Raw genomic sequence first — 26,282 nt, 5'->3', positions numbered from 1 at the left:
ATTTTTCCTTTGTCATTGTATTTTATGTTTCTCTTCAGTAACCATATATTTTTGTATTATTCAGTTAGCAAATCATATAATAATCACCTAGATTGTAGAATTTAATAGACTTAGAGCTTTCCAATCACCAGCAAAATACCTATTTACTGATATAACACCAATAAAATTTTACTGAGCATTAAAATTTGATTATCTTGTTAAAGACCTGTAATTTTTCTGCTCTCAATCTTTTTTATCACAAATAAAAGAATTGCTCTTTTTATAAGTTGTTTCACATGAGAAGTTATGTTTCTCTTGTGTAACAATTTGACTGGTTTATTAATACAACATCTAGAGTTTATCAAGTATTTAAAAGGGAAGCATAGCTGGCTGGTGATGGCGTCACTCGTCTTTAATCCCAGCACTCCTGAGGCAGAGGCAGATGGATCGCTGTGAGTTGGAGACCAGCTTGGTCTACAGAGCTAGTTCCAGGACAGACAGGGCTGTTAAACAGAGAAACCCTGTCTCAAAAACCAAAAACAAGGAAAGTATAGTGTATTTATCAATTTATCACACTGTATACATTTCACAATATTTTTCTCAATTTACTTAGTTAACAAATATGGTATCAAGTTGATATTTAATGTGAATTCTGTTTAAATTTTCATTAAAAACTCTAATTGTGAATAATTTTCTTAACTACCTTCAACTCCTTTATTTACCTGGACACTTGGGTATATTATTCTAAATAGGATGCCCAGTACTAGAAATGATAGCAGACTACTGACATCCTGTTGCTTCCATCTAAAACAAGGTTAAAAAGAGAACATGCAATTTTCAATAACAAGTACTAGTATGTTGCTATTTTGAAAAATAAATCATTTTTATGTACAAATTTTCTTGGGAGGTGAAAGTTTCCAGACAGGTTTTCTCTGTGTAGTCCTGCCTGTCTAGGAACTTGTTCCGTAGACCAGGATAGCCTTGAACTCCGAGGTATACCTGCCTCTGCCTTCCAGGTGCTCAGACTAAAGGTGTGCATCACCACAGCCCAGCTAAAGATATTTTGATTCAAGATCATAGTTCAGGTTGCTCTATGCCTCGCTGTAACGTACAATACTGTCCCCATAGTGAAAACAAAATATATTTGACTTCTTGTCTGTCTATAGAATTCTTGATAGAATGACTCAATTCTCTACTTGGAGTGAGAATGTGTTACTATGTGTTACACAGGCTCTGTGATACAGTCACTGTATTTACACTATGGCATCTTGATTAAAAGTTTAAACAGTGCCAATGTATATGTCGGTTTCTGAAATTTATTCCCTCTCATTAGCATCTGGACTTCTCTGAAACGTCCATGATGACTGTTGAACACTCTGGAGTGGTTTAAGGGCCAGCTTTTGGAGTGGGAATTCTGGTTGAATCTTATCTCAGGCATGTCCTAGCTGCATGACTGAGCATATGAACTCTCCTGTGGAAGGAAAGATTAGTAGCCTTTTGCAGGTCTGTGATAGCAATTAGAAGTTTAGTGTACTGACATAGGAATTACTACGTGGTCCTACGTCCATACATAGACTGAATAAATACTACTGGTAAAATGAGAAACTGTAGGAAGGACCCTGAGAAACCATGAACCTCCATGTCCCTTTCCTGGGGCCATTCAGCCAACCAGTTTTACTGGCCACATAAATTTAGAATATTCTCAAGCCCCATTGATTACATGTCTTACTTCTAAAGCATTCAAATGTATATTTAGGAGCAAGGTTGATGGCTCTGTTACTAAAGTATGTACCATGCATTTACAATGACCTTAGTTCAATCCCCAGAACCCATGTAGAAATGACAGGTGTTGTAGAACATATTTGAATTCTCAGCCGTGGGGTAGCAGAGACAGGGAAATGCCTGGGACTTGCTGCCCAGCCTGCCTAGCCTAATTGTCAAGCCCCATGTCAGTGAAAAACATTGTGGACAGTACTCCTAAGTTTGACTCCTGGCCTCCACATGATCGTGCACATGTGCATGTCCATCTACATGCATATGTACCCACACGCATAATTGTGTTTATAACAATATCTCTTTAAAATGACCAATGATCATTTCAAGTAGAAAAACAAAAACTAGACTTAGCAATTATGAGTTGGCAAGAAATGTTGTGCCTTGCAAAGAGAAAACATCTCATTTTTAAGGAGAATGTTAAATGGCATATTTTTTCTTTTTTTTCAAATCTTGAGTGTCAATAATTAAAACAATGTCCAACTTTTGTGAGCACTGTGCCATTTATAAGGTGACAGCTCTGCGTTCATACTCATTAGGAAAAATAGTGTGGTCACTGATATTTACAGAACTGTCCCACTCCAAGCTAAGGAGGAGTCAAGTAAACCATTCTCCTTTTGATGCTTCTGCAGGGATCTTCGGAACTTAGTGATTGAAATGGTGTTATCTACCGACATGTCAGGCCATTTCCAGCAGATTAAAAACATAAGAAGCAGTTTGCAGCAGCCTGAAGGGTAGGTTATTTTCTTGTGTCATGTTCAAGTACTGGGGTCTTGAGCTTAGAAAACAGTAGGTGATTATTTTGTTATGGTAATTTAGTCGTGTCTTTGGTTTGGCAGGATTGACAGAGCCAAAACTATGTCCCTGATACTCCATGCAGCTGATATCAGTCACCCAGCCAAAACTTGGAAGCTGCACTACAGGTGGACCATGGCCCTAATGGAGGAGTTTTTCCTGCAGGTACCTTTTTCCACTGTGTTTTTCTTTTTCATTACTGTGAATATTGGCATTACTTGTTTGTTTGTTTGCTTTCAGAATCCAGTGTTTCTCACCTTTATTTTCAGTTAGCTGAAGCACACAATTAGGCTGCTTGGGAGAATTTAGCCATGGGTTAGGGAAATACATTAGATAACTCAAAATAGCACCAAATGTCTTTTAAAGAGAGTAATGTCTCCTATATGAGAATGTGGCAGTCAGGAAAGAAAGGGATAGAAAAACAGATTAGAAATATTACATTACTCGGAGGTAAGTTTGAGATTGGAGATGCAAATCGCTTGCACAGCAAAAAGACAAGGAGAGGACACACAAACTTCTGTGTTTATCTCCCTGGTCAAAACCTAACCCCATGTGCTGCTGCAAAAGAGGCTGAGGAAAACGAAGCTAAGCATGCCTAACTGAAACGAGTACAGGCTTGGAGGAGAGGGGAGCCCTGCTCTCCACTGCAGGCACTTACAAGTTGTTTCCTGGGCAGTGTCCCTGTTGTGTCTAACATCCCCAAATCCAAAGTAGGGATGCTACAGTGTAAATGTGATGCTGCTGACTACTCAACACTTGGGGCTGAAGCAGAAGGAACACTCTAAATTCAATGCCAGTCTGGGCTATGGAGTGAGTTCTAGGCTAGAATTGCTACAGAGTGAGACCAAACATAAACAAAATTAAAAGGAAAAACCCTCTAAACTAAAACAATAATGACAGTTGAAGATAGGACATCAGATGTCAACCTATGGCCTTGAAGGGTACCCACATACATGTGGCATACACTGCATACACATAAATAAGAACAAAAATTAATTTTATGAAAAATAAACGACAAATTTGCTTACTGCCCCATTTTATAATTGTTGCATTTGCATTGTGGTAGATCATTCCCAAATTATTTGCTTTGGTGTCTGTGAAGAAAATCATATGGCTGCACACATCTAGCCTTATTTCTGTAATCACTGTCATATTGCATTCATCTATTTCCCTGTCTATATGCCAGTGACAGACTGGTAATTTCTATATATAAAGGCATACGCCACCACACCTGGCTCTTCAATTGGTGTTGAGCAAAATTAGAAAATAAATATAAATGTAAAACACTAGGAAAAAAGTCAAAGAATGACGTAACTATGAGAATTGTTAGGAGTAACAACTCTATCCCTATCTTTTCCTTTCCTTACCTCCTCCCTCCATCCCTCTCTCCATCTATCCATCCATCTGTACATACATACATATATCTACCCACATCCACTTTTCTCTGTGTGTGAATTCATATTAAGAGAAAGTTTGGGCTGTGTTAATGGCTAAGTCAATTTTGTGTTGATTTGTTTAACAAGTTCATTACTTTCTGACAAATGATATAGAAATTTTTAAGCACAATATATTTGGAGGGCAAGGTGAAGGAGGCCAGCTGTTTGTTCATTTTCTTCAACCCACTCTCTTTCTGTCTTTGGTCAGCTGCCTCATTTCACCCTCTATTCAGGAGTAGTTGTGGCCAGAGGAGGAAATGTGGTACCTAGAATCTACAGCCCTGAGAAGCACTGATTTTAGACCTCGACTAAGTGCTTTTAGCAGAGGAAGCTAGACAGGTCCTCATCTTCAAGGCAGAAGCTTTTCATATTTATCAGTACATATAGTGTCTTTGCTTTGAGTGTTTAGCAAGTCAACACAGCAGCTTTTGACTACAATGAACACATTTGGAAGATACTCCGTCCATTTCAACTGTGATTGACATAGAAGACAGAGGTATTAACCAAAATTATAACCAATAGCAAAGGAAGACAGATTCATACCTCTTTATCTTTTATTGGACACATAGTAGTTGTCATTATGGTAATGAACATGATTACATATAAAATAACTACTTCCATTAATTTTTCACTATGCACACAATAAATCAATGAATATTTTCTTTTTTCAACTAATTATTTTATGCTACATAGAAACAATCTCAATTTAGGAAAAATAAACATCTGTTAAGCAATATTGTCTTAAAACTCAGAGAGAAACAAATTATTTGAAAAGTAGGTTATCTATAAAAGAAAAAGTGAGGATTTTTCTTAACGCTAAATTGAGTATAATCAAATTTCTCTATTTTCTTTAGTATTGTTAGAGGTCATATAAAGTGTGACATTTCAAAGTAAATTTTGTTTACACAGTTAATCAATTCTCAGTCAAAGACATAGCACCAATAAAAATCATAGTTATGACTTCCTAAATAAATAAAGGTAAAGAAATATATCTCACAATATTAAAATTAAAGCTAGTTCCAAGAGTCACAAGCATACTATAAATACCAGTTACACAAACAAACCTAAGGTTTTGTAAAATACTTATAATAAATACTCACAATAACATTCTACTATAAATATGACTGAATGACAAATTCATTGTTGGAAAAATTTTATTGCAAATTATTTCTTTGGCTTAAAGTTCTTTCTTTGATGAAAATTCCTTCATTTTCCCTGAACAACTTTTAATTTTTTTCATAGAATCTAACAGTAAATAGCACTGGAGGAAAAGTAGAATATTTTATTTTTTATATTTTCCTTACATCAGAATTATCAAAAATAATGTCTCAAGTTGAAATTACTTACCTGCTCAAAATGACTAACAACTATTGACAATTCTTTATGATTCTCAGGGGGAAAGATTATCGAAGGGGTTTCAAAAGAAGAGGAGAGTTTTGACTGGAAGCAAGGGTGAATGTAATCGCAGTGATATTTTGTTTGTGTTCCGACAAATGAAGTTTGGCTGGAGATCAGAGGGTGGAGCTAACTACTAGTTAACCATAGAAGCTGGGTGGTGATGGCTCGTGCCTTTAATCCTAGCACTCAGGAGGTAGAGACAGGAAGTGATAAGATAAGGTAGAGACAGGATCTCAACTCTTTTGGACAGAGAAATGGAGCTAGGTGGGAAGCAGCTAGTGGCTGTTTTTGATTCTCTGGTATTCCAGGTTTTACCCTTGAAAAAAACACATATATGTATCTATATCTATATCTATCTGAATGTAGATATGGCAGTTACTATTGTCATTAAGTATTCAATATGTTTGGGTGACCTTGTGAGAAATTCTGAGGGCCATTTTTAGAAGGAGTGGAGGAAGGCAGTCACATGGAGGACATTCCTTATGTAGGTTGTTCAGGGCCTGCTGAATAGGTGAACCATCCCCATCTCCATCTGAGCTTCCTGTGGAACCGGTGATTCCTCACTTCCTATCCTTAGGGCCTGACAGTGGTCTGAATGTTAACTGATACTGCTCTTGAGAGACTCAGACAAGGTTTCAGTGCAAGAAGGTTCCCAAGGCCTCCGTTCTTCATCTTCCCTCAGTTCCTCCATCTATTTAAAACCATAGACATCCTTTCAGTGAATTCAAAAATATAAAGGATTAGATTGACAACTCGCTGATAGCTGTCAGAGCCTTTTAACTCTGCTTGGAAAGCACAAAACAATTACTAGTTGTTTGTCATGGCCTTTCAAAGATGGCCTTGACAAGTGGCACAGGAAATGCTGAGACAGGGAAGGGCTCTCAGACGTTGGACGTCAGACTCTTCAGCTGCATTTTGATGGGGCCACCTCTGCTGCTTCGGCACCCGTAGGATCATCCCCTGGAACACAATGAAGAGACTCAGGGCATCACAGAGAGCCACTGGGTAGTTAATTGAGTGTGGTATTTTCTACCCCCACTTTTATAAGTCAATTAAAACACTAGGAAATATATTTACATAGTAAGTTATTGATTCACAAGACATACTTTTGGTCTTCTAAATATAATATTTTCAATAGAATGTACAACTCCCAAGATAAATATGAAGTAGTTGTTAATAGCAGTAGAAATCCTACTTTTGTGGCCCTTGATTTCATTTAAATACAAAGTAAGCATCCCTGCTTTGGCAAAAAATAAAGACTTTATAAAGATAGTCAAACTTACACTAACGTAACACATTTTCCCTTTGTGTACCTCTCTCCTCACCCTTAGCTGTACTCCATGGTACCCTGTTCAATTCTTTCATGGTCAGGCTCAGGCCTCCCTCATGACCTGGTACTCATTGCCTTTTTTCATTACAAAAATAAATAATACTTTGAAATATTTATAAATAAATTTAATACTTTATACATCTTAGAATTCTGTGTTTTAGCAATAGAAATTTTATATTCTAAAGTAGTTGAAAGGTACAGGAAACAGAAAACAACATAGAACCCTCAACTCTGTCTACAGGAAGTCCAAGTCTGCATGTATGTGTCAAAGGCTTCTATCTTAGACTGAAATGCATCACTAGATTCCTTTAAAATGGAGTTTATACAGAGCACATTGTCATAGTGCTTTTTTGGCCCCAAATGATCTTCATTTTCCAAAGAACCATATAATATAGAAATAGACCTACTGAATGTATCCTGTTGTTGTAGTCTTAAGCTATAAACTGCAGCTCCTCAACCAATAACATCAGCCAAATGCAAGTATTACACTGTCAATCAATTGTATATGTAAATACAAAATAAGCATCTTTAGTATCATGTTTTACATCTGTCATTTCTATTTAAGCAATGTTAGTGTTGTTATATCTAATATAAACCCTTAAGGATATTTTTATTCAACAATTAACTATTGATGATATTTTTGTACCTTATAAAAATCCTCATTTGTGGCTAGATATTTAATAAATCTTAGTCAATGAGTTGGAAAGAGGTATCAAAATGTTCAGGCAGTTTGAAAAAGCAGTAAATGCAAAATCTTTTTTTTGTAAGGCTGTGAGTGGACTCTAAAAAATGAAGGAAAGCCTATAAACTTAGGTTGTTAATTAACTGCCCAATAACAAAGAGATGACTGATCCATGGGGACTTGAAAACTGAAGTATTTGTGTCTTGAGAGTCAGTTGTGACACTACGGCATTATTTAGAAATGAGTTAGTTAGCACTAGAGGAATTCCTCCGAAGAAAACTATTCAAGAGAAATTATATAAGCTTAGATTTTAATGATATAAAAAAAGTGATGTATTACTGCTTAAAAAATGAAAAAAAGTTATTGTTTGAATTCACTCTATATTGACTGCAGATTTCCTTAAATTCTTCATCTTGGTTCTGGTCATCTTTATTTCCCCAGGGAGACAAAGAAGCTGAATTAGGACTTCCATTTTCTCCACTGTGTGATCGGAAGTCCACGATGGTTGCCCAGTCTCAAATAGGTAACACAAAGAATGGTGACCCTGAAAAGTGGGTGGGACTTGTTGACATTCAAATGTATACTACACTCTTCAATGTCTTCCAGATCAGCCTTGCTCTGTAATCATGATAAGTTTTGGCTTGTGGTTGCTCTAAATGATGCTGAATGAAAATCAATGAAATATTTTCACAAAATGAAGCCAGCAAAGGTGCTACTGCTGGTCAAGGTCAGGTTTTCTAAGTTCCTGACTTCTTAATCAAGGAGCTGAAGTAAAAGCCCACACAGATTTTCAGGAATAGCAAGGCAACTCATTTAAAGGGACTCAAATAGGAAAGATCTGAATCCACTGCATGGGAGCAGTAGGCCGAGTAAGTGAAGATGCTCAAGGACCCAGGTTACAGCCTAGTGTCTCTTTATGTGTTGAAAAGGAAGGAGAGGCCAGCTTCTAAGGGGTACACTTGCAGCATTTCTAGACTAGACCACAAGGTCATTGTCCAGTCATGCATATCCCTTCCTAGGATGCTTCTGATTGAATAGAAACTCTTCTGAGTTTGATTGTTGTTAGGCGGGTGGAAAATTATCCCATTGTCCTCAGAGGGATGTGGATGTAGCTGCATGCGGTGGAAGTCTGTGTTTTTTAGGGGAATTGCACAGAGAAAGGTATGTGTGCATAGAACACACAAGTAAAGGAGCTAGGCTGCCAAGCACAGCATCAGAGGGGGTTTGCATAATAAACCACACAGAGTCCCAGGTTCTAATATTCCCTCTGCTCATGCCTGACTCAATGCACTCTTAGTCAATACAGTTCTTGGTTATAATCCTAGTAAATAAGGACTTTCTTCTTGTGTAAGGACTGTTTTTTTGTTTTTGTTTTTATCATATTGCTGATTATTTTCTATAATTTAGTCCTTTAGACATAAAGCAATTCAAAGAAAATATTAACTTTCCCATTGTTATTGCTAACTTTTCACAATACGCTTTAATGCAAATTCATATTCTTTATGGGGAGAAAGTTCTTGAGACATGAACAGATAAATCAGCAGCATGAGATTTGCAAAATGATATTACTTCCAATCAAATTTATTCTTACTCTTATTTGTGTATGGAACTACAACTCAGTTCATTTATGAAAGCATATGCTCGCTAAGCTGTTTGGTTTTAATATCTGATCGTATCCTGAAAGCTGACATCCTCATTTCAGAACAGGGTGATGTAAGGATCAGCATCCCTACTCTGGAGTTAGACTCTGGTGCACCTATCACAGATCTGGAGGGCAGTGACCAAGCTGTGCCTATAACCTTTCCCCTCCCAGCTAACCTCCAACAACTCCTCAGCAAGCAAAACACCAGCCCTTATCACTGTGTTCAGAAAGTGTGAATGTTGTAGACTCAGGACCTCATCTATCAAGTTGGGAAGGACAGACTCCCTGTGGCTGGTGGCTCTGATACACATTCCTCTCAAGTTAGTTAGTAGAGGTGCTGACTCACTGAACAATCTGCCTGTGCCAGGGAGTTAAAACTCTGGGTGAGCAATTAATTTTACTTTGAATTAAGCACACAAAATTGTTGAATACTTTTGTAAAAACTGAGTTGTGTCTCAACATGTACTTGAGAAGTATCAAGCATCCAATACTTTGGTCAAGCCGTCAATGAATAATTTGCATGTATGTACATGTCACTTCCGGACCCTCCTAGTTTGTATTCAGGGGTCAGACTCTGTTCCTAGGTGGGCTCCCGGGAAGAGGCATCCAGTTGCTTTTGGGGCCTCAAGATGTTGCATTCCCAAAGCTTAAAACTAGCTATTGTCTCCTCCTTTACCTGAACACTAAGAGGCAAAGGCACAATCACGGACAAGGCTCTGCTCTTTGCCCATCACTCTCTGTCCTGGTGAGCACTTTAAATTTAAGTCATCACTCAATTTTGACATCTCAAAGTGGTGGGATTAGTGCTGTCTGCTGGAGATTGTAGTATTCTCTCTGCCGATTTGACAGCACACGCCCACACACTGGGAACTAACGCTTCACAGTCAGAGAATAATAAACAGCAATTTGAAATAATAGTGCATTGACAGAGCACTCTGATGTGATAAGGAAAAAAATGATAAAATGAAAGTAGCTGTCTTAATGTGGCCTGAGGTGTGGGGACCTTCAATTAGCTGGTTTCTTTAGAAATTAGATAGCATTTCTTTCTGGCACATAATGACTGAAACCAAGTGAGGACCATTCCAAAGGGTAATGACCTCTTGTTGAGGAGAAAAGACAGTCTTGCTCATTAGAGCTGGCTCGACAGCTAGAATGGCACAAAGGGTGAAATAAGGAATAGGAAAGACCACAGGCTTGGGCTCAGAAATGGACTCCTCAGTTTTACCCCGGAACCCATTATTATACAAAGCAGTTAGCTGCATCTGCTGACTCTGTAGTGAACACTTGTCTTTCCATATGTGTCCCAGGGAGTCCTCACTGTGACATACTGTGAGAATTAGGAAACTGGAGCACTTGAATGTACCATTCTATGTGTTTTGCTTTTTCAGGTTTCATTGATTTCATAGTGGAGCCAACATTTTCTCTCCTGACAGACTCAACAGAGAAAATTGTTATTCCTCTTATAGAGGAATCAGCAAAATCGGAGTCTTCTAACTATGGGGCAAGCAGGTACAACTTTTTTGCATGGTTTTTGACTTTTAAGATTTTAACGAGCTTTTCCCCAGTAAGTATCCCTTTCCTAAAGGTAGGCTGGCAGTTCTTACAATAATTATTAGGTGGCACTGCCATCTTGTGGCTTGATATTGTAGTGCACTCCCTTTGCCACTGATCAAGATCAACTGTTGCCGAGAAGTGGAAGTGTGGGGGGGAGGGCAGGGACACTGGGAGGAGTGGGGAGAGATGAAACCTTAGAATATATTGTCTGAAAAAGAGTCTTGCGAGAAGAAATAAGTGAAGTTCTCCAGCATGTGTTAAGGAGAGTCCCAGGCCCTCTTCACCGTAGGAAAGTGGAAGTGGACATGGGGGTAAGCACCTGTCACATGTTTACATCTGGGCCTGGTGACTGTTGTCATGATCCAGTCTTGTCTCATATGGTATCTTGACCTTATTGTCTATTGATTTCTTTGGTTGTCAATGGTAGCACGTTCCATGTTGCTGACTCCCTGAGGCGGTCAAATGCGAAATGTTCCATGAGTGATGGAAGCTATACTCCAGACTACTCTCTGTCAGCTGTGGACCTGAAGAGTTTCAAAAACAACCTGGTGGACATCATTCAGCAGAACAAAGAGAGGTGGAAAGAGTTAGCTACCCAAGGTACAGTTGTTGATGGTCCAGACACTCCACATCTCCATAACTATTCTAATAATTTGGACTTTCTCCCATTTAATGTTTTCTTTTATAAAATACACAGACTCTTGGTGGCATTTGGAATTCGATTATTCTTGAGAAAATTGGCTCTGTCTGCTGTTCCTGTCACTCGAACTGCACATCTGTGTGCTGGTGGGTGGTAGTCATGCAGATGTGAATGAAGTATGGGACAATAAGGATAAGAACCTTTGTGCTCTCTTGCTAGTAGTGGCAGTCACACATTTAATCCCAATATTTGGGAGATAAAAGCCAGTGGATCTCTTGAGTTCGAGGTCATCCTGGTTGATAGACCTAGTACCAGGACAGCCAGGGCTACACAGAGAAACACTGTCTCAATAAACAAACAAACAAAGTGGAAAGACGGCTCTGTGGTTAAGAGTACTTGTTGCCCTTATCAGGGATCCAAGTGTTCTTCCCACATCACAATCTATAACTCTAGCTCCAGGATCCAACAATCTCTTCTGGCCTCCATAGGTATCTGCAGATACATGCACATAATATATATTATAGTTCACAGATATCTGCCTGCTTCTGCCTCCCAAGAGCCAGGATTAAAGATGTTTGTCACCATACCCAGCACAATAAACATTCTCAAAAGAATAAAATCTTCACAAATTATTGTATATGCAGAGTAGAATGCATTTCTGTGAGTTGACTGTTAATGGCACTGTCCTTCTATAATGAGAGTGGGTGGGGTAGACCTGCTTTCAGTCTTCCTGAATGATTGAGATGCTCAACAGGAACAAGAGTGTAGAATTAAACATGGAGGTCAGGAAAAGCATCACAAAGGAAGTGATAATTTACATAAAATGAGAGGAGATAAGAGAGAGGGTCAGGAAGAGGTCTGGTATGGAGGGTCATACCTTTTCAGACAGACACATGGAATGACCACTGTATGAGCTAGGAGGTGGAGCTTGCCTCCACACAAGAACAAAGAAGCCTGTGAAAAAGGGCAAACATTTGCAGGTGGGAATAGTGCAGTCAAGATGTGGGGTAATATAGGGATCACATCATTTGTTTGGGCTCCAAAGAGGAAAGTCTAATGTGGGGTTCTCTCTCAGAAAACAAGTGAATAATTCAACTAACATTTTAAGAGGATTTCTCTAACTAAACAGAAGAACATATTAGTTTGTTTGAGGTGTTAAATATCTCACCAAGGATCAGAAAGGAGGTTGTTGTCTGCCATCAAATAGTAATGGTGGAGACGTTCTCTAAACTGTGAAAACAGAAGAGGGAGACTTGAACCAATATTCACAAAGGGGGATGAGCAAGAAGATGTTAGATATTGGATGTCTTTGAAAGGAGAATTTATATGCTTATAGATGTTAAATATAATCATAATACAGAGTATGCCGTACCTATGTGTGTTACATATGCTATTGTACAATATGACTTAAAATCTAATACTCTAAATCTATCAAATCTTATCTGTTTTTTCTAACATATCCCAAAATACAACCTCTTCTTGCTCACTATCTTGCATGCATACTGGCTCAATGATCTATGTTTTGGTTTTCAGAAGGTTAACACATTCACCATTACTAGTTAGTCTAAACTCCTATTTTCCTTCTAAATGACAAACAGTAGCCACCTTTCTGGCATCCTTGGTGATACCACAGTTAATATAAAGGACAAAATTTAAAAATTGCCATTATATAATGAGACACACACACATACATATATATATACTCTATATATGTACCTATTATATATATATATATATATACACACACATTTGTATATTGTCTTAGTTACTTTTCTACTCTGTGATTAAACACTGAGGCAACTTATATAAAAGAAAATATTTGATTTGGCTTATGGTTGCAGAGGTTTAGAGTTCATTATTGCAGAGCATAGGAAAAGCTGAAAGCTCACATCTTGCCCCCACAACTATGGGCTGAGAGAGGGTACCAGGAATGGTGTGAGCTTTTGAAACTTCAAAGTTCATCTCCAGTCACAACCATCTACCAACAAGACCATACTTCCTAATCCATCCCAAGCAGTTCTAACAACTGGGGACAAAGTATTCAAATGTATGAGTCTATGGGGAGCATTCTCAATTCAACTATCACATATAACATTTACGGTATCATGATAATACTTAATCTACATGCATTTTGTAACTATATGTATAATCCTTTCTATGAATATAATGTCTCATAATAAAAATAAAAACATGATCTGCTACAAAAAGACATCCAACTTGGAAATCAGTGACTATCAATCTATACAGTCATGTTAATCTGGACCACTGCCAACCCTCAAGTACCCTGAAGTGACAGCTTCTATCTCATAGCTGCATTGAGATGAGATAACAATATGCAGGTGATCCAATGTTCCTCAAAGCTACAGGATAATCCCAGAGGTCTCGCCACCATCTAGTCACTCCTCACATCCTACCTCATTTTCAGATCTTAGAACATCCTACTACTGCAAATCCCTTGGTTCCAGAGTGTGAAGCTCACTGTAATAAAGTGAGTAAGTAATTCAAACACCTCGTCACAGAATACTTTTATCCGGGAAGTCTTCTCTTAGAAGCTGAATATAACTGTCTCGAACCGGTGTATGTAGACTTCCTTTTAATATGAAGCTTATTTTTAAAGTAAAATGTTTTCTATTATTCCAGAATGTTCAGTTTGGGCTATATTTATCCATTTAGACTGAAGAAAATATCTTCATCATGAGTTCATCATTTCTCAACATCTTATGTCTCTGTCCAGTCTCTATCTTTTCTGCATTATATAGGAGTTGACAGATTTTAAGTGGATGTGTGACTGTTCTTGTAGTGGGGTGAACATTTGAAAATAGTAAGAATATTGTGAATTTGTATCTGCTACTTTACTGGATATGTTTATCAGAGGTAGGAGGTTTGGGGTAGAATTTTTAAGATTTTTAATGCATAAAATAAAATCCACTGATTCCGTTGCCTTATCTCCTCAAGTCTAATGGCTCTAGATAATATTATATTTAACAAGAGTTGAGAAAGTAGAAATCCTTATCTTCTGATTTTACTTGAAATATTTCAAGCTTTTCTTCATTTAACATAGTATTGGCTGGAAGCTTGCTGTGTTATTATCATTATTATGCTGAGATATATACCCTGTATCCCTAGATTATCCAGGACTTTTATCATGAAAGGGTTATTGGATATACATAAAGGCCTTTACTACTATATATAATGTGATGATCACATGGTTTCTGTCTTTGATTCTATCAATGTGATAGAGTTTATGCAAACTGTAATATCCCTGAATCTCTGAGATTAAGTCAGCATAATTGTTATTTTTGATGTGTTCTTGAATTTGCTTTGAATGTTCTTTACTGAGTTTTTTTGAACCCATGTTCACTAGGGATATTGATCTGTACTTTTCTTTTTATGTGGGTCTTTGTCTGGTTTAGGTATTAATTGTACTGCTGGCTTCAGAAAAAAATGGAAGCACTCATCCCTTTTTTATGGACTGGTTTGAGAATCATTAGTTTTAGTTTTTCTTTAATGGTAAATCCACACAAGTGAACTGACATCACTCGATATTATGTACCATGTGTTTTCTGTTTTCTAGAAGACCTTCTAATACAAACTGGTGGATGCTGAATAGAAAGTTGAATGCATGGGAGATTCTCTAAGACTTCCTCTATATCTGAATTTGCTGTTTTTGATACTTCAAGGATAGTTGCTTCCTCTAACTTTGCATTATGAATATGAATAACAAGTACAAGACTTTATAGCAGTTCTTATGCCTTTGAGAAGCTGTTGAGTTGGAAAGGTGATAATGGAAATGTAGGAAATAGACAAGTTGGTGATGAGTGAGAGATAAGCAGATTGAATGCTACATTGTTGATCAGAGATTATATAAGTCGTATCCCAGTGACTAGAACAGTTACACATCCACTGGAAGTTTGTCAACTTTCTACCTCAGAGAACACTACACACACATCTGTGCATGTATGTTTATATTTGTGTGTGCATATATTTACACATACTCTCTTTTCTGTTCTCTTTAAGAGACCTTTAGATTTACACTTGACATTCTGTTTTTTTCTTACCCCCTCTGTCTCTAGCATCCTTTAGTTGATCAGAGAAATCTAGTTCTGGCCTCAATTTTAACACATCTAACAAAACAAAAGCATTGCTTCCAACTTAGGGTTGCTACCATTTAGCAATGAACTCATGAGTGGGCCAGAGTAGGGTCTGGTCAATTGCTGACATGCTCTCTATGAACCAAACCATGTATGACATTAGAAACTTCATGAGCCAGGGCCATGTGCTATCAATCCAGTGTTTTGGTGGATATTTAATATTCAGTCATTTACTAATTAAAACTTATATTTTTAGGTATACAGACACCCCCTTTCATCTACAGGAAATATGCTCCAATATCTAAAAACATACATAGTTCCTAATCTTCTATATACTACATTTTATTCTATGGGTCTATATTTATCAGGTGTTTTAAATTCATTTTAATAAATTTGTGTGTATGAGTGTTTTGACTGCATACATGCCTGTGCACTTCAAGTGCGCCTGGTGTCAGACAAGGGCCTTGGATCCCATGGAACTGGAATTACAGAGTTATGTGCCACTGTGTGGGTACGAAGAATTGAGCCAGGTCTTCTGTGAAAGCTGAACTGTAGGTCCAGCCCTTTGTTATACATCTTATTAGGCAGAGTAAATGATAATCACACTCTATGACAACATACTATAATGAAAAATATAAATGGATTCTCTGCCTCTTTCTAAAAATATCATACTAAAAATTGTGTTGAAACCCACATAACAGATCAGTCCCCATAGTTTTGGATTCCTGTGAGGACTTTGGGTTTGCTATCGTTGATTGTGTTAACAGGCAAGATTAGTGGGGAAAGATATTTTCTGATAATAAAAATGAACATGTCTTACATAATTTTTAAAGTGGCTCCCAAACAGAATATTTGCTCTTTATGTAATTTAATAGCCAAATGTCGGTATAGTAACACTATATATGTAAGATGAATGTATTTCTTCTTGAGCCTAAATTAATTAAAATTATGTTTTCAAATCACATGAAGATCATTACAGACAAATACAGGAGTAATGAATGGCTCCAATAGCAAAAGCAAAATATGCTGAAAATTAAGAAAATATGAATAGCATCTGTTTTTATAATTTTACTACACTACTTTCTATAAACGTGACTAATTTATAAAGCAAATCACAGGTAATTTTTTTAAAATTACGTCTCCAAACTTTATCTAGATTGTTAAAATGAGTACCCTTTTTTTTCAGAACCAAAATCAATTCTACAGGAGCAGTGTAACTTTTTCCCTCAGTAACCATCACTAGGTAAATCTCCCTGTGTGCTGACAGCTATAATTTGATCAAAAGACTTGGCAGTTTCGATATTCATGCTGGAAGTCTACCTGGGCCTGAGTGAGAAAGGGACTCCGTTTTTGCAGATTGCTAAGTTGACAGCAGAAACCCCATGCATAACAGCTACACATTTCTTGATTGACCTGTCCTGACTGGCATGGAATAGATCTAGCAATGGCTACTGCATCAACATCCTTATGCCTTCAAATACTGGTGTAAATAGTATTTTGTGGCACCTTTCTTGCCTGAGGTGACACAGTGAGTGGCAATAAATGTTCTCTGAGCAACATATCAGTAATTTGTCCTGTCTTCTGTGAGGCTACCGAGATAGTTTCACTTCAAATGTGCATTTTCTAAAATTTCTGAAAGGAAGCACAAATTTTAGAAATTTATCTTTTTTGTGAATTCTAACATTTTCTTCTGAAAATGCTTTACCAATTAAAAGGCAAATATCACACAAGTAATGTTTGTAATTTATATTCTAGTGAGAATGAATGGCCAGAACAGAATGACTTAACACAGTTTGGGTTGGGTCTGAAATTATTTGCCACCACAGAAATTAGTTTAAGATTGGCTAATTTATTTTCCCTCTCAAAAATTTCCCTTAATATTTTAATTCTAATTATTATTATTATTATTATTATTAGTGTGTGTGTGTGTGTGTGTGTAAAATGTGTATAGCAAGGGTAGCAGAACATGGGGAGGTCAGAGGAAAAGTTTTAGGAGTTGAAACTCTCCTATAAATTCTTAACCAGTGTTTTTCAATACCTTTTTTTAACTGTGACTCTCTCACAGCTAACTTAATGCTTTGTTATACCAGAGCATTATAAGCACCTCAAGAATCAATCCGTTAAGAATAGAGGTGGAATAACAATTCTACAAAGAATTATATTTTACTAACTCTCTCTCAAAGAATAAAAATGAGTGTATTATACAATCAAATTCAATCCAAAGATAAGACATCTATGTGTACTAAGGGAAAACATGAGTATCACAAAAATTAGATTCTAACCATGGAGGCAACATAGTACAGGGTTAAAACTGAGAAATCTGAAAAAGAAAGTTTTCAATTTTGCTATTGTCAATAATAGTTACACATTTTTGAACAATTTCTCCCTGAGCTGTGACTCCATCATTATAAAATGATGGTCATTTTAAAAGTATGTCTCAGTATTTGTGATAAACGTTGAATGAATCAGTGTATATGAAGTGTTTAGTGGTCTGTGTTTTCTACACCAATACTTAGTCTTGTGGGTTTGCACATACATCAAGTCTTTAATGGCAGAACTTGAAGCAGAGAAATATAGAACTTCTTGAGTTCAAGTCCAGCCTGATCTACATAGCACATTCCCAGACAGTCAGGAGTAAATAGTGCAACCACGTCTCAAAAACAAAACAGAGTACACCAGGCTAGATGGTAGGCAGTGCAGGCCTGTATTTCTAGGTACTCTGGAGCAGAGGCAGGAGAATCTCAAGTTCAAAACCCTAGCCTGTCCTCCAAAGCACAAACAAGGTCAGCCTGGAGAAGCCAGCCAAACTTTTTCTCAAAGTAGTCAGTGGTGGAACTCTTGCCTAGGATGTACCATGCCCTAAGTTCAGTGCCCAGTATTACAATAACAAGAAAAAATAACAAGATCAAAACTGTAAGCTGGCTCTTTCTTTAACTTGAAAACTGGTGATAAGCAATTGAGGAAGTTTGCATTAACTTTGATTGACATCTAGAATATTCTGTGAAAATAACGAGACATAGAGGCCATGGATCACTTAGTGACATCTGTTTACAACTCTGGAGGTATGTGTTACTGAGGAGGGTCTTGTGTTCCATATAACCCTCTGTGTTTGGTTAAGCTGTTAGAAAATACAAGGAAGAGGAAACCCAGAGACAAAGGGCTATAAAAACTATGGCAATCACTTTGACGGTAGTTTTATGAAGATATAGTGAAACACCTATATTTTATTTTAAATTACTTCATGCCCAGCATGATAGCAACTCTTTAATAATGAATCTCAAGATTCCATCACTGTCGATTCACAAATTACTTCCCAGATAATTGCTTAAAGTGATTTTATTTTAAAGTATGAATTCACAAATGTATTGAAAAAGGAGCATATAAGAATATATACCTAAACATACAAAGAAAACAATTTCTTCTACCACTACTTTTAAAAGCTGAAGTTGGGTGATACTTTTCACATGTCCTTTCAAATAACCCCTCTCCATAGTCAGCAAAGTTAAGAATATATATACACAGGAGATAAATAAATGCCATGGGAGTAATGACATGAAAACACAAGAGTCTTTGTCATCTCAGGTATAGAGTAGATGGTTTTATAGGACTGATTTCTCCCTTGGCTGACCTGAGGACTTACATACACGGGTACCAAACCTGTAAACATTGTAAGATGTGATGACATAAAGTTAATGGAAGCAACTGCTATGAAAACAAAACTTAGGAACACATTCCACAGTTTCAATTCAATCCCACATGTGTATCTGTCAAGCAGCATTTACACAATAGCATGAGGTCCATCTTGTGGCTTCTTGAAGTAAGATCATCCCACCAGGATTTGCTGAATTTTTTTGTGATCAACAGTGCTGGATCCTGTGACCCCTACAGATTCATGTAAAAGGGTTGCTCTCAGAGGGAAGTCATTCGCTGATTCCATGTCTGATACACATTTCCTAACATTGTGTATCCCAGTCTCATAATAAATGATTTTAGTTTTCACAAGATAAATGAAGTGGGAGAAGAAAATAAACACTAAAATTTGGGAAACATAGATACACACTATTTCCTGACTCTCCTCCTCCAGTTAGAAACACACAATGTTACTGTCCCATAATACTTGTTGACCATTAACACTAACAGGCAGACTGCCTGAAGTCTCCAGGTAAGAGACAAGACATTACTCTGGCTGTGGCTGATCCTGCATGGAAAGCACTGTGTAAAGTTCCAGGTCACTGAGACCTGCAGAAGGTGATCTGGTCTGAGCGGAGGGTTGAAGAATTTGTCAAAACAAAGTGACAGCATTTATACATTTTTATTTCCCAAGTACAGAGAAGCACAGATGTCTGGGTTTTAACATTAATGACCTACTTCTAGCAGTCCATGTCTCGCTATTGCTCCTCCACACATTAGCATCGCTTTATTTTGAAATTCTCAAAAGGTATAGTACTTTTGTGGGTCTTAGACTTTTATTTGTTTGTTTGTGAGTACTTTTTAGCTTATCTTTTATTCTAGCATTTACAGCCAGGAGAGTTATTAAAAAAGAGGATCCCAGAGTTTTTGTTTTGTCTTTGCTTTACTGTTTGTTTTTAGCAAAATGCTGCCCACATTTTTTGCTGTCAAACAGCTCAATCATCCCCAGAGAACTGAGTGTGAAATCTTTTTAGATGTTCTTAGCATGGAAATGAAAAATATCACATTTAATTCATACTTCTCATCTTGAAATTTGATTATTACATTTTTCAGACAACTAAGAATACCCTTGATTGTTTGAAGCAGTGTACACTTACCCACCTTGGGTCCAGGATTCAACCTGTTTGAGTAACATTTCAGAGTTGAGAAGCATTGGGCAGTTCTGAAGTGGAAGGTTCAGATCTTGCCCACATGTGGGTGAGAGTTTGAACAAAATGAAATTGATGATTAAGTGGTAAGAAGTGTGGCTCACCAAGCACAGACTTGGCATACAGCAGACATTTTCTGAACTTTTGTCTTTGCTGTTGCTGCGATCACTAATATTAACATGTCATTTTATGAATTTATGCTTTTGTGCCTTTTTTTACCCAGATTGCCCATGATTTAATAAGACATGCTGATGCATTTGTGTTAAAGTACAAATAGATTTCATCAATAACTTAAGATAGAAAGGTTATCATGTATTAACTACTCATAAACATTTCTGAATTTAAAATTTAGCTATATCGTTATTACACCCATCCCGGAGCTTCCCTTAAAACACATGGACCCAGGCCAGGGCTGGTCAGATGACTCAGTGGGTAAGAGCACTTCCTGCCAAGCCTAATGACTTGAGTTTGATTCCCAGAAACTACTTAGAGGAAGGAGAGACCTGACTTCTTTAAGTTGTTTTGTGACCTCTACATGCCTCTGCCCCAAGTAAACACACACACACACACACACACACACACACACACACACACACACACACACGTACACACACACACACACACGTGTACTGGCTGGTTTTGTGTCAACTTGACAAAACAAGTCATCAAAGAGGAAGGAAATTCAGTTGAGGAAATGCTTCCATCAGATACAGCTGTAGGGCATTTCCTTAATTAGTGATTGATGAAGGAAGGCCTATCCCACTTGGGGTGCAGCCATCCCTGGGCTGGTGGTCCTGTGTTTTATAAGAAAACATGCTGAGAAAGCCAGGGGAAGAAAGTCAGTAAGTAGCGCCCATCCAAGACCTCAGTTCCTGCATGTCTGCATCAGTTCCTGCCTCCAAGTTCCTGTCCTGACTTCTTTTGGTGATGAATAGCAAGGTGGAAGTGTAAGCCAAGTTGAATAAACACTTTCCTCCCTAACTTGCTTTTGGTCATAGTGTTTTGTGTTTTGCACAGTAATAGAAACTCTAACTAAGGTATGCAAATACACACACACACACACACACACACACACACACCACAAATTTTTAAATACATGAACCAAGAACTCTATGGAAAAATGAATACCCTAGTCTGTAGAAAATCAGTAAGGTTACATATGTGAATTCACCATTGGATTTTACATTCCAACTTTGATTAAGTGTAGCAGTTTAGGAAATGGTTCTTTATGACAGTAATATGAAGTGCCACACTAAAATCAAAACCCTCATTGTTTGACTTTTAAAATGAACAGAGTTGGATGCACATAGGTAACTTTGGGCAATTATGTTTGCATGAATCTGCTTTGCCTCTCACATTAAAGATGTGATTCCTATGTCTCCACCCACATTCCCAGTTGTTCTCCAGGTAGAGGAGAATGTGACACCATGGCTCCTATCTACGGTAGGTCACGGCAGTGGTTTTCTTTTTCAGAATTGTCTGTTACAAAACCTAGTTTAGTTATTATATTCACCAGTCTCCACTCAGGCACAGAAGTAGGTTGCTACATTAATATAATTGGGCATTTTTAAAATTAAAAACAATTGAAGGTTTCTGCTTATTTACCAAAGTGAGATGTAAACAGAAAATACAGTTCATCAGAGCACTTCCAGCACAGCCAAAACGTTTCTACCCTGTGCACATTGCTATTTCTAAGTTTCAGTCCCTGAAACTGATTTAGATGAATGTACATAAAACCAATGACATGGACAACTGTTCTGCCTATAAAAGGTAAAGGAAAGATTTTTAAAAAGCATAACTTTGAGACTCGATTTTTATCCTATCATTTTATTCTGATAAAAAAAAGAGTGCCCAGTAGAACATGTGATTTTCTGACATTCCTGGGTGGGGAGTTTTCTCTAGAGCATAGTTGAACTACCAGAGATCACACCCTTCCAGAAAACTGACACGTCTTTTCCAGCTGCTATCAAATGCCCATAACACCCAGGCTAAGGGTGGGACTTTGTGTCAACCTCCCTTCTCCTCGTGGTGGGATACTTTGCTGGCTTCAGCCTGGACACGGTTTTTGAAACTATTACAATCTCTGTGAATTCATATGTGCATCTGTTGTAGGAGTATAAATGCATATATCCATTATGGAAATCAGTGTGGAGGTTTGTCAAAAAGCTAGAAACAGACCTACTATATAATCAAGCTATACAACTCTTTGGCTTTTTCCCAAAGGACTACAGAGATACTTGCTCACAAATATCCCTTGCTCCTCTATTAGCTAGATAATGGAAATAGTGTAGATGTCTTCCACTGATGAATGAGTAATGAAAATGTGATGCATTTACACAAAGAGACGATATTTCACTGTTAAGAAAAATTAAATTATGAAACTTACAGGTAATGTGTGGAACTGGAAACAATCATAATTAGTGAGATAAAGAGCCAGGAACACAGATATCACATGTTTTCGCTGATATATAGATGGTATCTTTGACATGCTAGATATGTGTCTTTCATTTGAAATACCAATAGAGGTTAAGAAAATAATAAGGGGTCTTTACAAGGAGGCAAGATAGAGCACAGTGATATAAAGGAATAATGGAACAGAAGGCTCAAATGCAGAGGTTGATAGAGGAGGAAATGGAGAAGGGACAGCTAACACTAAAACCCTTCTATTCTATGGAAACCTACTATTCTGGAAGTTTCCTAAAATATACACATATAAAAAGAGTTTAAATGGAGTTTATATGGTGGTACCATATAACACAGGGACATTGCCCCAATGACACACCACATGTTGGCAAATAAAACCCCACAACCAGGAAATGATTACTTCGTTTTGAGGTCTCATAGACCCTCAAATTTTACAAGCTATTGTCAATATTCTTGGTTACCATCTAGAAGTCAATGGTAAAACCATGTGGCAATTTATTAATTTGAAGCTTATGTAACACTTTATGAAAGGACATGTTTACGTTACTCAGGTTCCTTGTCTCTGTGACAAATTTCTCAATAATGTTAAAGGAGGATTTATTTTGGCCCAGTTTCAGATGTTCAGCTCCTGGCTGGCTGTCAGGGTAAACTTTGCCATTTCTTCCTATGAAGTTTAAAATGAAGCTTGCATGCCTCCAATATACAATGGTATGGAATAAATATTGCCATCCCAAAGAATGATGAATTGGGGATAAAAAAGGAAGGCTAGAACCAAAGTAAGACCAAAATCCAACAGGAAAAATGATAAATTTATAGTTCTATGTCTGGTTTCTGTGGCACACATTGAAATGTGCAAAGCCCTGTTCTTACACCCTGGGTAATTTGGCCTCTCTTTGGGATGTGCTCTAACTGCCTAAAACTTTCTTCAGTATGTGTTTCATGTTCCTGACATCTCTAACTTTCTGGAGTCTCAAAGTATGTCCATCTTCATTCTCACAGCTTCAGACATTACGCTTGAGGGCCAGCATCTAAGGACTTCAACCATGCCACACACTGCATGTATTTGCCAGTCCACTATGATCCCTAAACTCCTTTACTCTGCAAGCCGCAAAGCTATCATCATACGGACAGTGCAGAGATTTGCTATCAACACAGCAAGTTGCTAGGATCCCATGACTGTGTCTGCAGAAGTTTCTGAGTGCCTGAGTGTCGAACCAGGTGAAACACTTCCCTAGGTCATCCTGGGCTAGAAGAACACTCTATAATGTTCAATTAATCTTTCAATTGAGTTTATGCCTTTAGACCTTTGACGTTGCTCAAGATACCATTCTTATTCTATTGCCTCAGTACAAAACATTTGGTAGTGGTATCTTACTGTTACTCTAATTGTTATTCTTAACTGTATTCTTTCTACTTTTTTCTTATTTTTCCTTTCTCTTAATTTTGCTTTCTGAGGATCAGATGTAGGGCCTTGTACATGTTAGTTCCACACTCTGCCTCTCAGTTAAATCTCAAGCTCTTCGGCTTCTTTCTAGTTTCTCTTACTCTTTAACAACCACATCTTCCTTGATTTTAGCTTTGAATATGAAATTTTCTAGGAAATGTTCAAGTTTTTATAATTCTTCAGTGCTGCAAGATACCCTATTCGGAGACCCCTTGGGGGAGGAGGTGAGAAGACACAGCACCAACACTCAGGCACCAGAAGTCAGTGAGTAGTTGAGCGTGTTGTAGACTTGTTTATTTAGGAAGTGAGGCCTGCCTTTATACCCCTCCCAAGGTCCTATTGGCTCAGGTGTTGACTTTGTCATATTTCCTTTTCCCATTGGTGTCTGTAGGTCAGATGTCTCTCCTGGTCAGGTGTCCCTCTGGCAGTGTCTTTGGGCATTGAGGAATGCTTGGCGGCTTAGCTCAGGAAGGAAGTGCCTGTTGCACATGTGCGTGCACTTGTGCATGGAGGCTGGCTTGTAGGGTCCTCTAACAGAGAAAAACAGATGGTGCCTCTCTTGATATGGGATTCGGAGGAACAGTTTGAGTCAATTGACCATGCCACACAGCTGTTGGAGCTCAGCCAGTGTATATTGGGTTTGGTGGGCTAATTTGAATGAAAGTGGATGTATTTGTTTGGCGATAGAGAAGTCCAAAAATTTAAAGTGGGAAACATATTGAATCTTTTTGGGGGCAACCTGTAGGTGTAAGGATGCTAGGTTGTGCAGGAAAGCATGGGAAGTCTCTTTTAGGTCGTGAGCAACAGGGTGAGCAATGAGAATGTCATCCATATAATGGACAAGTAGAATATCCTCTGAGATGCTTTAAAGTGCCTTTGAAACATATAATGGGCAGATAGGAGGGCTACTTTTTATGCCCTGAGGCAATATATGGTCCACTGATATTTCTGGGCAGGCTTATTCATGTTGGATTCCCAAACCATAAAGGCAAAGCAGCATCTATCTGGAGGTGAAAGGAGTATTTGGAAGAAACAGTCCTTAACATGTAACACAACAATGTGTTATGAAGAGGGGTATGGCAGGCCAGGCTGCGTGGTCCCTATCTTTTCCATTTGGGCATTAATGGCATGCAGGTCTTGGAGGAGTCTGTAATGGCCTTACTTCTTTTGGATGACAAAAAATGGGGGTGTTGTATCTATTGGTTGATGGCTCTAAATGCCCCAAATATAATTGTTTTTTACTAAGTCCTTAAGTTTCATAATTTGAGTTTAATGATGGGCCTCTGCTCTATCCAGACATCATCATCAGAGAGCCATGCGAGGGGTACAGGATTTGGTAATAGTTTTTGTGTGGTCTCTAGGTGGGCAGTGGCCTCTGGAATTGGGGGTGCTGTTCTGTTGAAGAAGAGGGTTGTATAAACCCTGAGAGGCCTGTTTTGTCATGGGTTATGCCATTGAAAAATGCATGGTCATCTGTGGTTAGGACAACCCCCATGTCTTCCAACTGGAGAGCTTCCGTTTCTGTGAGGATGGTAACATCTGCTCCTGCGTGCATAAACTCTTTAATGGATTGTCCATCCAGACGTATTGTCATCATAGGAGAATGGGGGAAAACCAGGGTCTGGAACACTTTGGGAGTGGGATAACTCCCTCTTATCCTGAGGGATGCCCTGACAGGAGTTTAAAGAAGCAAGGTTGTCTGATGGCTGAGAACAACAGTCCTTGGCCCAAAGGAAGTCTTTGTTGCATCTGGGACAGTGTGTCTTTGGAAGTTCCTTAGGTCAGTCATGCCACAGGTGGTCAGGCTTGTCACAGCCCCAACAGAATCAGTCTGGCAGGGCAGAAGGGCCATGTTGTTCAGAAGACCATTGTCTATCTGACAACATGGCACTGATGGAGGCAGTTAGGGCAACAACCGGGCCAGCACCAGGGTCAAGGTCCCTGGTAGCCAGGACCCATTTATGGATCTCATCATTATGCAAGTCACTGCATTTTGGGTAGGATCCAAAACAGCCTTAAGAAGATGATACTAGTCATAATGTGTTTGTAATTGTGTAGCCCATTGGCAAAGGACTTATTTAAAGAAGGGAGACTCTGGGACAGATTCATTAATAGCCTTACAGATAAAAGAAAGTTCAGTAAGGGGTGTGGGCACCTATGGTTGGTTGGCTGCATTCGATCCCACGTTAGCAGGGAAGGCCATGGTCAGGTACCTACGTGACATGTGGGGGACCAGAGCAGATTCCGCAACATAGG

At 38.2% G+C, this 26,282-nt stretch overlaps 1 protein-coding gene across 9 annotated transcripts in view; it reads left to right on the top strand.

Annotated features, from left to right (window-relative positions):
* Pde1a (phosphodiesterase 1A) overlaps positions 1–26,282 on the top strand; it is a 273,639-nt gene that overhangs the window by 241,719 nt on the left and 5,638 nt on the right. For 8 of the 9 annotated variants that reach the window (XM_013121172.3, XM_013121178.3, XM_040745692.1 and 5 more), the window contains 5 exons: positions 2,385–2,486; positions 2,592–2,712; positions 7,835–7,916; positions 10,424–10,544; positions 11,017–11,189. In XM_013121172.3, the coding sequence (XP_012976626.1) occupies positions 2,385–2,486; positions 2,592–2,712; positions 7,835–7,916; positions 10,424–10,544; positions 11,017–11,189 (599 nt within the window). Of the gene's footprint in view, positions 1–2,384; positions 2,487–2,591; positions 2,713–7,834; positions 7,917–10,423; positions 10,545–11,016; positions 11,190–16,506; positions 20,776–26,282 lie in introns of those variants that run through there. The other variant, XM_040745693.1, reaches the window with a different exon arrangement.

Source organism: Mesocricetus auratus, unplaced genomic scaffold, assembly GCF_017639785.1.
Source record: "Mesocricetus auratus isolate SY011 unplaced genomic scaffold, BCM_Maur_2.0 Super-Scaffold_100004, whole genome shotgun sequence".
NCBI lineage: Eukaryota > Metazoa > Chordata > Mammalia > Rodentia > Cricetidae > Mesocricetus > Mesocricetus auratus.
This window is presented reverse-complemented; position numbering and strand designations above follow the sequence as displayed.